Source organism: Geotrypetes seraphini, chromosome 1, assembly GCF_902459505.1.
Source record: "Geotrypetes seraphini chromosome 1, aGeoSer1.1, whole genome shotgun sequence".
NCBI classification, from domain to species: domain Eukaryota; kingdom Metazoa; phylum Chordata; class Amphibia; order Gymnophiona; family Dermophiidae; genus Geotrypetes; species Geotrypetes seraphini.
The window spans coordinates 435709015-435725670 of NC_047084.1; the positions used below are offsets into that span (position 1 = coordinate 435709015).

At 49.2% G+C, this 16656-nt stretch overlaps 1 protein-coding gene across 7 annotated transcripts in view; it reads right to left on the reverse strand.

The window, feature by feature from the left end:
- Positions 1–16656, reverse strand: part of DENND4C (DENN domain containing 4C) — a 318792-nt gene that overhangs the window by 68763 nt on the left and 233373 nt on the right. For 6 of the 7 annotated variants that reach the window (XM_033919674.1, XM_033919681.1, XM_033919656.1 and 3 more), the window contains 2 exons: positions 8380–8557; positions 6491–6591 (listed from right to left, as the gene is read on the reverse strand). In XM_033919674.1, the coding sequence (XP_033775565.1) occupies positions 6491–6591; positions 8380–8557 (279 nt within the window). The remainder of the gene's footprint in view (positions 1–6490; positions 6592–8379; positions 8558–16656) is intronic. The other variant, XM_033919664.1, reaches the window with a different exon arrangement.

The following is a 16656-nucleotide window of genomic DNA, read 5'->3' on the forward strand; positions in this document are numbered from 1 at the left end:
TTCCCGAAGGAAGAAGGTCCCCACAGCTCGCCAGCTAAGCCAGCCGAGCCACAGCCGCTGTTCTTCAATTCTCCCCGGCCCTAGAAAAATACTAGAACCCGCAGCAAAAACCAAAAACTGCCCGCGCAACAGCCCCAACAACAACAACAACAGACAGGGTGGGGACCTCTACTGGTCTGGAGAAGCTAAAAGAAAGTAAATTAGCAGGTAAGAACCTAATTTCTCCTTCTTTAGCACTCTCCAGACCAGTAGAGGTTAACTTTACGATTGGGACGTACCAAAGCAGTCCCTCTCACGGGCGGGACCCCCGAAGGGCCGATACCAGAACACGCTCACCGAACACCGCGTCCCGACGCGCCTGAACATCTACCCGATAATGCCGAACAAATGAATGCAAGGAGGACCAAACCGCAGCCTTACAAATATCCACCGGAGGCACGAGCGACGACTCAGCCCAAGAAGCCGCCTGACCCCTAGTGGAATGAGCCTTGAGAAACTCCGGAACCGGCTTCTTACTCAGAAGATAAGCGGAAGCAATCATCTCCTTGATCCAACGCGCAATAGTAGCCTTAGAAGCGCCAGCCCCCCGACGAGGACCCGCCAGAAGCACAAAGAGATGATCGGAGCTCCGAAAATCCCGGGTCCGCTGCACATAAGCATGGAGGACCCGACCGACATCCAACATGCGCAGCTGTCGTTGCTCAGAAGAACCCTCCCGACTACCCAAGACCGGGAGGACCACCGATTGATTGACATGAAAAGGAGAAACTACCTTCGGCAGAAAGGAAGGAACAGGCCGCAAAACAACCCGCTCCTTCGAAAACTCCAGGAAGGGAGCCCTACAAGAGAAAGCCTGTAGCTCAGACACCCGTCTAGCGGAAGTAATGGCCACCAAAAAGACCGACTTCAGCGTAAGGTCCTTCAACGAACAGCCATCCAACGGCTCGAAAGGAGGGCGCACTAGAACAGAGAGAACCAGATTGAGATCCCAAGAGGGAATCGAGGGCCTTATGGGAGGCCTGATCAACTTGGCCGCCCTAAGAAAGCGAATCACATCAGGAATGGCTGACAAACGCTGACCTGTCACCAGCCCCCGAAAAGCCGACAGGGCCGCCAGATGAACCCGAAGAGAAGACCAGGCCAGGCCCCTATCCAGGCCATCCTGCAAAAACTCTAGAATGTTAGGCAGAGAAGCGCGAAAGGAGACCACTCCCCGCGCTCGGCACCATTCCTCAAAAAGACGCCAAACCCGTACATAAGCCCGAGAGGTAGAAAGCCTCCGGGACCCCAAAAGTGTAGAGATCACCTTGTCGGAATATCCCTTCTTACTCAGGCGGCCCCTTTCAAGAGCCAAGCCGTAAGACAAAAGGGAGACGGGTCGAACATGGGAATGGGACCCTGCGTCAGAAGATCGCACTCGAGAGGCAGAGGAAGAGGATCCGCCACCAGATGCCTCACCAGATCCGCATACCACGGACGACGAGGCCAATCCGGAGCCACCAAGACCACCAGCCCCGGATGGCGAACAATGCGAAGCAGTACTCTGCCTACTAATGGCCACGGAGGGAACACATACAACAGCCCCTCCGTTGGCCACGGTTGGACCAGAGCATCCAGACCCTCGGCCAGACCGTCCCTGCGACGACTGAAGAAGCGGGGTACTTTGGCGTTGCCACTTGTAGCCATCAGATCCATCAGGGGCTGCCCCCAAGCACGCACTAGCAACTGAAACGCCTCGGCGCCGAGACACCACTCTCCCGGATCCAAGAAGTGACGACTGAGGAAGTCCGCCTGAACGTTTTCTACCCCGGCAATGTGAGAGGCCGAGAGGTCCAGAAGATGCGACTCCGCCCAAACCATGAGCCGAGCCGCCTCCTGCGCCACCAGAGTGCTCTTGGTGCCCCCCTGACGATTGACATAAGCCACCGCCGTGGCATTGTCCGACAGGACTCTGACCGACTTGCCCAACAAAAGGGAGTGGAAAGCCAACAGCGCTAGCCGGACCGCCCTGGTCTCCAACACGTTGATCGACCAGGAGGCCTCCTCCGTGGACCAGGTTCCCTGAGCTGAGTGACCCAGACACTGGGCCCCCCAACCCAGGAGACTCGCATCCGTAAGGAGCACCGTCCACTGCGGAAGATCCAGACCCACCCCCTGAACTAGGTGAGGGGTCCGGAGCCACCAACGCAGACTGCAGCGCGCCAAGCCTCGCAGGGGAACCGGAACATCCATCCCGTGCCTCTGGGGAGACCACCTCCGGAGCAGAGCATACTGGAGAGGACGCATGTGGGCCCGCGCCCACCTCACCACGTCCAGGGATGCCGCCATCGACCCCAGGACCTGGAGGAAATCTCGCGCCCGAGGACACCGGGACGCCAAAAGCAGGCGAATCTGAGACTGCAATTTGCTCACCCGGGCCTCTGGGAGGAAGACCTTCCCCAAGGAGGTGTCGAACAGCACCCCGAGGTACTCCAGACGCTGAGCCGGAACCAACCGACTCTTGGAAAGGTTGACCACCCAGCCCAGCGACCGGAGAAACTCCACCACCCGAGCCGTAACCCGGGAGCTTTCCTGCAACGACTTGGCCCGAATTAACCAGTCGTCCAGGTAGGGGTGTACCAGGATGCCCTCCGACCGCAAGGCTGCCGCGACGACCACCATCACCTTGGTGAACGTCCGGGGAGCCGTGGCCAGCCCAAAGGGAAGCGCACAGAACTGATAGTGCCGACCCAAGATCGCAAAGCGCAGGAAACGCTGATGAGAGGTCCGAATAGGAACATGCAAGTAGGCCTCCGTCAGATCGAGAGAAGTGAGAAACTCCCCCGGCTGAACCGCCAGAATGACCGACCGCAGCGTTTCCATACGGAAAGAGGGAACCTTGAGAGCCCTGTTGACCCCTTTCAAATCGAGGATGGGCCGAAAAGTCCCCTCCTTCTTGGGCACCACAAAGTAAATGGAGTACCTGCCCGTGCCCCACTCCGGGGGGGGCACTGGAACTACTGCCCTGAGATCTAGCAAGCGCTGAAGGGTCTGGCGAAACGCCAGCGTCTTCCCAGGAGTCTGACACGGAGAAGCGAGGAAAAAATCCGGCAGAGAGCGGGCGAACTCCAGGGCATAACCGTCCCGCACCACCTCCAGGACCCACTGATCGGACGTGATCTCGGCCCATTTGGGAAAAAAGTCGCGCAGCCGGGCCCCCACCGGAACCAAGGGGGGCGCCGGCAAGGCGTCATTGTGCAGGACGGGAAGCGGGGGAACCGGCGGAGGGATTCCCTGCCCCCCGACGGGCCCCCCGAAAGGGCTGCATGCGCTGGAAGAACCTACCCCGGGAAAACCCCGGAGACTGGAAAGAAGCAGCCCCACGCCCAGGGCGATACTTGCGAAATTCCCGCAAACGCCCCCGGGCCGCACCACCCCGAGACACCGGGCGGGCACGGTCCTCCGGCAAACGGGGAACTTTCGAGTCCGACAGAGTCTGAATCAACTTATCCAAGTCCTCTCCAAATAAAAACGACCCCCGAAAGGGAAATTTAGTAAGCTTAGCTTTGGACGCAGCATCCGCCGCCCAAGCGCGCAGCCACAACACACGCCTTGCGGCCACGCCAAAAGCCATGGACTTAGCCGAGATCCGCACCAAGTCATACAGAGCATCCGAGAGGAATGAGGCAGCCATCTCAATCTTCGCTACCTCCTGATCCACCAGAGACCAGTCGTCAGACTCTCGATCCAAGACCCGCTCCGCCCACCGAAACACGGCGCGAGCGACCAGTCCCCCACAAATAGCCGCCTGGACCCCAAAGGCAGAGACTTGGAAATTTTGCTTAAGGATGGTCTCCAATTTGCGCTCCTCAGAGTCCCGCAAGGCAGAACCGCCCTCAACAGGCACGGTATGCCGCTTGGAAATAGCCGAGACCACCGCATCCACGACTGGCGAAGCTAACGTAGCCCGATCCCCTTCAGGAATGGGATACAGGCGAGCCATGCTGCGCGCCAGCCGAAACGGCGTCTCCGGCGTTTTCCACTGCTCAAGAATAATATCCCGAATATCCTGATGCATAGGAAAAGAGCGGGAAACGGAACGGATCCCTCGTAACAGAGGGTCCCCCACACGAGGAGTCTCCGGCGGCGCGTCCTCAAAACGCAAAGCCGAAGAAACCTGTTGAATAAGGTCAGGCAGCTCATCTCTCTGAAAAAGGCGCACCACGGACGCCTCGTCACTGGAGAACGGGAAACCCGACAACCCGCCGCCAGCTTCCGTCCCCTCCAGAGGGTCCTGGAATTCCTCAGAAGGGTCCAGGTCCTCCTCCAGACCGACACGTTCCTCCGACCACAAATCCTCGTCCCACGACACCCGCGGACGCTTGGACAAGAGAGGCGGCGGAGGGGACGTCACGTCAGACGAGAGAGGCAAAGCCGCAGGGAGCGCGGAGGAAACCCCACCCCCCGAGACCCCCTGGGCGCAACCGGGACCCCCAGCCGCCTGAAAATAGGCTTTGCATAATGAAAAGAAAAAATCAGGGGAAAAACCCCCCGAGGGTCCCAAGGGACTCCCTGCCACAGCAGGGGACCCAGCAGAAACCTGCCCCTGCTTAGCCAAAACAGGGGGAAGGTCACCTGAGGTGGAAGACAAAATGGAGGGGCCAGACAGAGAAGATGGCGTCTTTCCCGCCAAAACAGCTCCCTCCATAGCCTGCAGCGGCTGAGAGACCTGAAAAGTCTCAGCCGCTAAAACAGGCAAGCCGGCATCAGCTGTCAAAATATCAGCTGAGAGGGAATCCTCTAAAACCCGACCGTCGGCGGCTCGGGGAATCCCTCCGTGGGCGGACGGAGAAGACCGGGCTTCTCCACCGTTCCCTGCCGACTCGCGAGGCACCATCGGCGGGGAGCTCTGGGCGCCTGCAGCCGCTGCCGACGGAGCTCCTCCACCGCACCGGCCTGAACACCGCTTGCACAGGCCGGCCGCGAGTGCCTCGCGTCTGGAGCACAATGAGCACTTTTTCCCTTTAGAAGTGCTCATTGCTCCATACGCGACCTAGCTGTAAAAAAAGTGCCGGTTAGTTGAAAAAATACAGTAAAATACAGTTTTCTTAAAGGGATACAACCCTCCAGACCAGCACTACCTCAGGATTTTTTTTTTTTTTTTTTTTTTTACAGAACAGACTCCACAGGCTCTCGAAGCAATATGCCTTGCTTGATTTAGGGGGCAAGGCTTACTGCTGAGGCTCCTCTAAAAAAATATGGGGAGGTGGAGGAAGTGGGGGGAGGGACCCCGCTCGTGACCCGCCGGGTTTGACACCCCCGAGGTCGGACGAACCCCCAAACAGAGTCCGTCCAAGCTCCGTCCGGCTAAAAACAGGGACAATAAACCTCTAAACAAATTCCAACAGCCCTACCAAGGGAGATGGGTACAGATCACTCAACACCTGCTGGAGACTGAAAGAAGACTGAGGGAAATAGAGAGGAGGGGCTAGGATATACTGTCCCAAAGTTTTGTTTTCAGTCTCCACCTGCTGGTCATGATTAGATATATACCCAATCGTAAAGTTAACCTCTACTGGTCTGGAGAGTGCTAAAGAAGATGTTCTTGATCATATAAACCCAGAGCTGTCCCTGGAAGGCAAGATTACCAGACAGAAACTGACCTATTTTGGACATGTGATAAGGGCGAATTCACTAGAAAAGTGGTCAGTGGTAAAAGGAAGCAGGGGAAACCATTAAGAATGGCACAGGAATGATCATCAAGCAATTGAAAGAAACCGTGGAAAACAGGGAAGCATGATGAGATCTGGCCTATAGAATATCCAAGGGTCGGGTAGTAGTTTTGTAAAGGGTACATGGAAGACACTATGTGCATTCTGCTGTTTGTGGTTATATCCCTTTGCTTTGTATTATGCTATTTTGTTGATCTTAATAAAATGTTAATTTAAAAAAAGAAAGAGATAACTGTAAAACTAATTTAGGATGTAGTACAGCTTCTTGGTGCCCTTGTACATGTTCAAATAAATCCCTCTTTTCTGTCAAGCTAATTATACAATTCAAAGATGTAAACTGGTGGTGCACAAGTACACAGAATTTTTGGTTACTACCTGGTTCTGTGTCACTTAAACAGATTAAGTTGTCTTTGATTTACTTCGTATCACCTATGGACCTTTGATCTTTATTGAAAAATTGGTACTAAATCACAAGCAAGCAATGAGGTACAAGGACCAGCTCAGTTTCATACAATAGTAGAGTCCACTAGTGACCATTGGTACAGTCACATTTTTTTAGAGGAGTCCCAGCCTCTAGGTAACAGCTTTAGGAGGGAAATTAAACTGTTCTCCTGTAAGAGCACACAGTAACTTGCACATGTGATTAACCCAAACATACCTGCGTCCTTCTCAATGCTGTATTTATCCTGTTCCCACAAACTGACTTCAATCAAATTTCAATTAGAATACTTTGTGTATATTTTAAGAAGAAAAAAAAAACACCTTGTTGCTACTTTTACCTCCATTGCACAGTTCTGGAAGATGCTGGACAGGCTGGTGTGATGAGAGGATCCCTGCTCCGATTCCTGTCCTCTTATGACCCTCGGCAGCTGGACTTCACCTGCATAAGAGCAGCAGCCCTATAAGGAGACACTATGGCTGGACTAGAAAGACAGTAAGGCTAGCAGAAAAAAGGTCACACCACGAGCTGGTAAGAGCAGAGCGCAGGCTTAAAAATCACAAAAACACAAGCTTGATATTCCAGAGCACAGAAACAGTAGTCATAGAATGTGCAGGCTCACAGAAATTTAAGACAGATCTAAAATAGATATTTTCCCAGAGTGAAAAGGGGCTGGAATCAGTCACCATCAGATCACACAGACATCTCACCAGGATCAAAGCATAAAGCAGAGCTAGACTTAGCTGTTTAAATAATAAAGGTGCAAGGGACATATAATAGAAAAATCGAGTATTCTAAAACAAATTGATCGGAACACAAACAGGATGGATAAATTTAACTGTAGCACAGAAAAAATATCCTGCATGAGTCCAGAAAAAAAAATCAATCCACAGCTGATTTAATTACACACCCTTCCTTTAAACCATATTAAAATCTGCCAAAACATCAAATACAGGTGATGGAGAAAAGGAGGCTGCAAGCCCTAGCTCTGCCAGCATCTCTCTATGGGTTATTTCATGCATCCAAATCCCATCACTTTCTTCCCCCTTCTCCCATGTCAATAGGAAACTATGTGCACCGGAAGAAACAACTCAGATTGTTTCATAAGGGTTAGTTCTGTAAAAGTACAACAGCTCTACTTTTAAATTTAAGAAAACATCCCCTGCCCCCCACCCCAATAAATGCTTTTTCACCTGCTATTCCATCTTTACCATATTTAGATTAAGATATAAGCTCTTTCAGTTTATAAATATAAAAATTTTTATTTATATATTTTGTATTATTTTAAAAATATCTAGTTTTGTAGAGTCTGGTAGGAGACCTTACTTCTGCCACAAACTATTACAACCCTAAATAGCTATCATTTGTGAAGATGCTCTGCGGCTCCGAAACAGCAGCCTGACCTCAATAATTACATTCAACAGCTGGGAGGGACCCCTTCAAGTTGGGATCACGGCAACACTTGGAAATGTGACAGTCAACACATTTCTTCCACCAGAATGGGAAATCCACTAGTACACTCAAATTCACTGCTGGGACTTGACCTTACTCCCACCCTTTTTTAGAAGAGCCACAGTGCAACTGGGAATGACTGATGATTCTAAAGCAATTTCAATGATGGGAAACAAAATGGTGGTGAGAGGTGGCATAACCAAATATGAATAAATTAGAAAATAATTTACAAAACAGAAGTTTTGTTCATTATTTTATAAGTGCTCTCCAAATAGCGCTCCCTTCAGCAGCAGGAAAGCCCCTGATAAAGAATAGGAGAGCGCCTAAAAAGGTCTGGAACCTGATTAAAGAATTTTAAAAGAATGCCTAGAGTCCATAAAAAAACACACTCATACACCAAAATCCAAAAGATAGAGAAAAGCAGCTTTGCTGTATTCCAAATATCTTGATTGTGCATTTGGAGTGCAATAATGGCGGCCTGGCTCACCTTATGGATATGCTACCTTTCAACAGCATTCTCTAGCTCTTTGCATTAGGCATGGTGCTACAGTCCTTCCTGCTGCATACTTGAAAAGAACACTCGGAAAAGGTTCACTTTACCTGCTGGTGCCCCACCACACCTCAAAAATATAAGGGCTCACATGCAGCATTAATGAGTGGCAAAAGCAGTTACTGTGGATGTGGATTTACCAAGACGTACAAGAAAGAGAAGAGAAAAGAGCTGAATCCTTGCATCTTTATACTAGAAGACAGGTAAGGAGCAGAAGTGGTGCATGCCTGCTGGGTACGCCGGCTTCCCAGTCTCACCACTGCTGCTGCTACTTCCCAGGCTGGTGTTACTCTGCCTGAACTCGCTGGTGGGAGATCCTTGAATGCTCTGCTTTGAAGGCGGATGATCCAACACATGGTCTTCAAATCCAGCTGGGAAGTTAAAATTCCCACGCTGGGCATCTTCCTGTCAATACAGGGAATCAATATTTAGCTTTTATTTTTCCATATGGTCTGCAGCTCAACTAACATCAAACTCTGTACAACAGTGTGTGTCAAATTTTTTTTTAGCTCTGGCACACTAAACAGAGCAAATGTTTTCGTGGCACATTATAATTGAAATTATAAAACTGCAAAACCAACAAAAAATTAAATTTATTTAAAGTTCTTTAAGCTATATATGGGTAATTGTAACAACAGAGAAACTAAGGTAGATAGAATTGCTCATCAGTGCAGATGTGCTTGTTTTTGAGAGCAAATTAACTCAAAATGCGGCTCAATAGTCAACAAGCAAACATGCATTTCATCATCCACCATCTGCAGTCGTTCTCTTTTTTTTTATATATTCAATTTCTGTCAGAGCTGAAAATCTAAATTTGCAAAGATAAAATCATGCAAATGGTAACAAAGCCGTGATTACTTTGTTGCTCAAGTTAGGATAACTACTGCATTAAAAAAAAACAACTTGCCATTAGTTTTCAAGGACCAATCACGTTAAAGAATGATGCTTGTCTGGGAGGTTGTATCTTGACGTACACAGACGCTCATAAAATTGACAGACTCTTGCGTCCACAATGTACATGTCATCTATTCTAATGTATACCATATTTCCCCATGTATAGGCCATGGCTTATACATGGGTTTTACAAACTGATGCAAAGGGTGCAGCTTTCTTATATGGTGCAGCTTATCTAAAGACATTGTAGATAAGCCGCCCCATTAGTAGATCAGCCACGGCGCTAGTGGAGTCCCCCGTACCTTTTAAAATACCGTAGCTCCCTCACTGGATGGCTGCCGGCTGCTTCCTCCAATATCACAGCCAGTGGTTCAGGGCAGAAGCGATTTTTTTGGCATCCAGTCTTGCCCCGCGCTGCTTCCTCAATGCCTGCAATCAGTTCTCACGAATCCTGCAAGTTTCGCAAGAACTGATGGCAGGCATTGAGTAAGCAGCGTGGGGCCAGGCTGTATGTCAAAAAGACAGCTCCTGCCATGCACCGCTGGCCACGACATTGGAGGAGGCAGCCGTCCAGCGAGGGAGCTACAATATTTTAAAAGGTACGGGGGACTCCACTAGCGCCGCAGCTGATCTACTAAAGGGGCGGCTTATCTAGGATTTTTAAAACAAGAATAGGCATTTCCTGCGGCCTATACATGGGGAAATACGGTACTTATGAAGGGAATTTTTAAAAATAAATTAAAATTCTGGAATCTTTTGTGGCAGACTACTCTGCCATGTCACACAGTTTTGACACACTGCTGTACAATGCAGACATGGCTCTCTTTAAAAATGGGAAGAGGTATGGGAAGGGAACAGCATGCCATTTGGTTTGAAATTAGATATCATTTCAATCAAAAAACCTATCATATCCAAATGAACTCAGCGTTTACTACATCTTTCATAACCAGTGAAGCCACCAGGAAAGCAGCTGACGATGGCTCATTTACTGTACAGTACTTCTTACTTAAGGTCCAATACTTGTCTGTCCTATCTGGTGCACTACAGCAACAGACCATTCAGAGAGCCACATAAGTTTCAAGTTTTATTAAAATTTGATATAGTCGCCTATTAAAAAATTTCTAGGCGAAATACAAAACTAAAAATTCTACAATATTAAAAGTACACAGACATAATGCCAAACTTAACTAGACATACTGGAACATGGAGGGAAGAAGGATAGCTAAACAATTAAGGTAAGAACATATCATAAAGGAAAAAATTAAAGAGAGTTTTAATTAGAAATCGGTGTTTAGTAAAATTAGAGCTATAATGAGAAGGCATCTTTAAATCTATAATGAGAAGGCATATTTATGTTCAAATCTTTTTTACTGCGAATGCCAAACAGACACCAAGGAATAGAACAAATCAAAAGAACCAGCATCCAACAATACATTTGCGGTTAGAAGATAAAACAAAAGAAGCAATCCCCCCCCCCACCTCCCCAACCAGCAAAGACCCCAAACGCAAGCCCCTCTTCCCCCCCAGACAAACACATAGATGATGACCAATAGGTCGCTAAGATCCCAAAGGCCCGTACTCTTGTGGCCCTTGGTAGCTGCTGTAAGAAGTCCCCAAAATAAAAGAGAAAAGAGAGAAAGAAAAAAAGTAAAGGGTGCCTGCAATGAGCGATCCCGGCAGCTAGCGCGGTGCATAGCAACAAAGCTAGGCAAGAGGGTTCAAAAGGAGACTATGTCCTCTAGGAGATAGGGAAGCCAAATAGACTCCACAGACCAGCAGAAAACTACGTCTGTGACGAGGGTGGCCAACCACCTCTTGAGCCTCCCAGGAGGCCAAAGTATGCACCAAAGATCTCCAGGTCCAGAAAGAGGGAGGCTAAGAAGCAGTTCAGCATTGCAGAATGCATTTGCGAGCAAGAAGACACACTTTACGACACCAGAGGGGTCCCCCCTTAGGAAGGCCCCCGGCAGTTCTAAAACCAATTGCACTAAATGAGAAGGCATCTTTAAACAAGTGGCTTTTCAGCTTCCCTTTAAAGCGGTCAAGTAATTTTTCCTCCCTTAATTCTAGGGGTAGGGCATTCCACAGCTGAGAAGCTGTGACGAAAATGATTTCTAAGCGTCTTATACCAATTATTTTTAAAGCGGGAACGCTTAATTGTTGAAGGACAGATCTAAGTGCGTGCAACGGTGCAGATGGAATTACAGATTATGTATAAATTCAGGTGTTTTTGAATTCATCATTTTAAATATTAACAGTATTATCTTATAAGCGATCCTATGAAAACTGGGAGCCAGTGAGCTTTTTTCAAGAGCAGTGGTACATGGTCAAATTTCTTCGCATTTGAGATGAGTTTTATTGCTGAGTTTTGAATTATTTGAAGGTGCTTTATTTCAGTTATCCCTTTAAGCAATGAATTGCAGTAATCTAGTTTTGAGATTACTAATATTAGCACTTACAAGTATGAATGTAACAATCACACACAAGTGCTAGGCATGTGCTCAGCAGTATTCTAGTTGTATACTACATAAATGCAAGAGGATGTAAATAAGGTCAGGCATAGGCATGTCAAATATTTACATGTGTAGGTAATAGAATACACATAAAACATAAGTTTTTGATGCATGATATACCACAATATGAATGAGGAGTGGATTGGTTATAGAATACTGTCATTTACATGCTAAAGTGCTACATTTAGTCAGTGGCATAGCCAGAAGGCAATATTTGGTTGGGCTAACAAGTTGGATGGTTGGGCACTAGTTTCCAACTTTTTGAAAGACAAAAGCTAGCAATCTGATTTCCCCATACTCTACCTTTATCCCACTCCCAAAACTTCAATGAGTGTAGCAGTGCAATCTTCAGTGACTGCAGGCCAATTGAGGGCTAAGGGAAACTACACTCTTCAGCCCTCCATTGAGCCACAGTCCCCCAACACTTATATGGCATTGGACAAATGCATCCAAAGAACTTTCTGGCTCTCCACCAACAATGGATGCAAAATAGAGCTAGGACATTTCCCTATAAAATAAACCTTACAAAAGAAGGAGAAATTAGGTTCTTACCTGCTAATTTTCTTTCTGTTAGCTTGTAAACTGGTATAGTCCTTACGAATGGGTTATATGCCTCACTGCTACCAGCAGGTGGAGACTGAGCACAAACTTGTATATCAGGCTAGAATCTGCCCAGCAACTCAGTCTGCCGAATAGCCAAGCAGAACCTAGGAAAGACTTCAACTGAAAACAGTATAGCACACTCCGAACAGGAGTGGAAAAAACAACAAATACTTATAAACTACTATTGGAACATGTGTAGAACTTAATCCTGGTATAGAAAACATCCCCACAGCTCATCAGCTAAGCCATAGCCGCAGTTCTTACTTCTCCCCAGCCCTAGAATAATTTTAGAACATGCAGAAAAACCAAAATCTGCATGCGAGCGAAACAAAAACCTGCAATCACTGCACAAAGACAGACAGAGTCTACAGAGTAGACTGTATACCAGTCTACAAGCTAGCAGAAAGAAAATTAACAGGTAAGAACCTAATTTCTCCTTCTGTATCGCTTGGTAGACTGGTATAGTCCATCCGAATGGGATGTACTAAAGCAGTATCCATTAAGGGTGGGACCCCCGAAGGGCCGACACCAGAACACGTTCACCGAATACCGCGCCCCGACACGCTTGAACATCCGCATGGTAGTGTCTGACAAAGGAATGCAGAGAAGATCAAACTGCAGCCTTACAAATATCCACTGGAGGCACCAGAAAAGATTCAGCCCAAGAAGCTGCCTGACCCCTAGTGGAATGAGCCTGAAGAAATTCTGGAACAGACTTCTTCTTCAGAAGATAAGTGGAAGCAATAGTCTCTTTGAGCCAGTGGGCAATAGTAGCCTTGGAAGCGCCATCCCCCTTACAAAGACCTGCTAGAAGGACAAAGAGATGATCTGATTTCCTGATCTCCAGGGTCCTCTGCACTTAAGAGTGAAGGACACAACTGACATCCAACTTGCGCAGCTATCTCTGCTTGGAAGAGCCTCCTGGCTACTCAACACCAGGAGGATCACTGCCTGATTGACATGAAAAGGAGAAACTACCTTTGGTAGAAAGGAAGGAAAAGACCTCAAGACAACTCGCTTCCTTCGGCTCAGAAACACATCTAAATGAAATAACAGATACCAGGAAGAATACAGTCCTTCAAAGAGCAGTCACCCAATCGTTCAAAAGGAGGGCGCACAAGAACTGACAGAACCAGATTCAGAACCCAAGATGGAACAGAGGATCATACGGGAGACTTGAGCAACTTGGCCACCCGCAAGAAGCGAATCACGTCAGGAATGGCAGTGAAACGCTGACCTTTCACTAACCCCCGAAAGGCTGACAAGGCCGCAAGCTGAACCCGGAGAGACCAATCCAGTCTCCTATCCAAGAACTTTAAGATGTTAGGCAGGAAAGCGCAAAAAGAGACAACTCCACACACATCATACCACTCCTCAAATAGACGCCAAACACTCACATAAGCCCGAGAGGTGGAAAGCCTTTGGGACCCCAAGAGAGTTGAGATCACTTTATCTGAATACCCCTTCTTACCTAGGCGACCCCTTTCAAGAGCCAAGCCGTAAGACAAAAGGGACCCAGATCGAACATTGGAATGGGACCCTGAGTTAGAAGGTTGTCGAAGAGAGGCAGAGGAAGAGGATCCGCCACCTGATGACTCACCAGATCTGCGTACCACGGTCATCTAGGCCAATCCGGAGACACCAGGCACGGATGGCGAATTATGCGGAGAAGAACACATACAATAGCCCCCTCTGTTGGCCATGGTGGAACCAGAGCATCCAAGCCCTTGGCCTGACCATCTCTACGATGACTGATGAAGCGGAGTGTGTTAGCGTTGACACTTGTGGCCATCAGGTCCATGAGGGGCTGACTCCAAGACTGCACTATCAACTGAACATTCTCCATTCCAGCTATGTGGGAAGCTGATATGTCTTGAAGGTGCGACTTCGTCCAGACCGTGAGTAGAGTTGCCTCCTGTGCCCCCAAAGTGCTCCTGGTGCCCCCATGATTGACATAGGCCACCGCCGTGGCATTGTCCGACAGAACCCTGATTTGCCCATAACAAAGGACTGGAAGGCTAGCAACACCAGATGGATGGCTCTGGTCTCCAAAACATTGATCGACCAAGAAGTCTCTTCCGTGGACCAGGTGCTCTGAGCTGAGTGACCTAGAGACTGAGCTCCCCAACCGAGAAGAGAGGCATCCGTGAGCAGCACCGTCCACTGCAACTGATCCAGATTCGCCCCTTGTACAAGATGGGGGGGGGGGTCTGGAGCCACCAATGAAGACTGCCGCGAGCTAAGCCCGGAAACAGAACAGGGTGAATCAGATTGTGCCTCTGAGGCGACCACCTCCGAAGAACAGCATACTGAAGAGGATGCATGTGGGCCAGCGACCACCTCACTACATCAAGGGAAGCCGCCATCGACCCCAATACTTGGAGGAAATCCTGTGCCCGAGGACACCGGGACGCTATAAGCAGGCGAATCTGAGATTGCAATCTTACCCGGGCCTCCGGAAGGAAGAACTTCCCCAAGGAGGTGTTGAACAGCACGCCTAGATACTCGAGTGCTCTCCTGTAATGACTTCGTTCGAATCAACCAGTTGTCCAAGTAGGGATGAACTAGAATTACCTCTTTGTGTAACGCCGCCACAACAACCACCATCACCTTGGTGAACGTCCGTGAAGTTGTGGCCAGACCAAAGGGAAGTGCACAGAACTGATAATGTTGCCCCCATATCGCAAAGCTCAGGAAGCGATGATGGGAGGCCCGAATAGGAATGTGCAAGTAGGCCTCGGTCAGATCTAGAGGTCAAACTCCCCAGGCTGAACCGCCAGAATCACAGACCGCAGAGTTTCCATGTGGAAGGAAGGCACATGAAGAGCCCTGTTGACCCCCTTCAAATCCAGAATGGGCCGAAAGGTCCCTTCTTTCTTTGGCACTACAAAGTAAATCGAGTACCAACCTGTTCCTCACTCCCAAGGTGGAACTGGAACCACCACATGTAGATTCAACAATCTTTGAAGAGTCTGGCGAAAGGCCTGCTGCTTCCACGCCACCTGCGAGGGAGAAGCAAGAAAACGATCTGGCAAGGAACGGGCAAACTCCAGAGCATAACCGTCCTGAATCACCTCTAGAACCCACTGAATGGACGTGATGTATGCTCACTTTGGATAAAAATCCAGCAGCCGGGCACCCACCGACGGGCGCCAGCAAGGAGTCATTGGGGAGGATGGGCGGCAGAGGACCCAGCAGGGGGTGCTACCCGCTCCCCGGCATGCCCCACGAAAGGACTGCATGCACTGGAAGAACCTGCCTCTAGAGAGCCCAGGGGACTGAAAAGAGGCAGCCCCTTGACCAGTGCGGAAATCACGCCCACGAGCAGCCCCACCTCAAGCCAGCAGCCTAGGCATATCCTCAGCCAAACAAGGCACTTTAGAATCAGTTAGAGTCTGAACCAACTTGTTCAGGTCTTCACTAAACAAGAAAGATCCCTTAAAAGGAAACTTTGTCAACTTAGCTTTGGACGCCGAGTCTGCCAACCAAGCGCGAAGCCACAAAGTATGGCGAGCTGCCACTGCAAAAGCCAACAACTTGGCAGAAGCTCGCAAGAGGTCATACATGGCATCTGAAAGGTAAGAAGCACCCATAAGAACATAAGCAATGCCTCTGCTGGGTCAGACCTGAGGTCCATCATGCCCAGCAGTCCGCTCACGCGGTGGCCCATCAGGCCAAGGTTTTGTGCAGTAATCCTCTATTTATACCCTTATATCCCCTTTTCCAGCAGGAAATTGTCCAATCCTTTCTTAAACCCCAGTACTGTACTCTGCCCTATTCAATCTTTACCACCTCGCGCTTGTGCAATTCCCAATCCTAAATTTTAGTCAAGGACATGCTCGGCCCAGCAAAAACACACCCGAGCCACCAGCTTGCCACACATCGCCGCTTGGACCACCAGAGCTGTCACATCAAAACTCTGTTTAAGGAAGACTCCAACTTATGCTCCTCCGGGTTCTTCAAGGCCGCACTGCCCTCAACAGGCACTGTATGCCACTTAGAGATGGCTGAGACCACCGCATCCAACACAGGCGACTTCAGTGTCCTTATCCCCTCCAGGAATGGGATACAGGCGGGGCATGGAGCGCGCAAAATGAAAGGGAGCTTCCGGCACCTGCCACTGTGTGAGCATAATGTCCTGAATATCCTGATGCATAGGAAAAGAGCAGGAAGCAGAGCAGATCCCCTTAAGCAAAGGGTCCACCGTACGCGGGGGTTATGACACTGTGACCTCAAAGTGCAAAACTGAAGAAACCTGAAGAATTAGCTCATGCAGCTCTTCCCGCTGAAAAATGCGCGCCACAGACGTATCTTCGCCAGCAGGAGAGTGCTCGAACTCCTCGCTGGCGGAATCCGACCCCCGAAGAGGATCCTGGAATTCTCCCCAAAGGTCCAGGTCCTCCTCAATCACATCCTGCTCCTCTGGGAAAAAATCCTCATCCCAAGAGACCCTAGGGCGTTGGGACTCGAGAGGAGTGGAGGGTGGGCAAAACC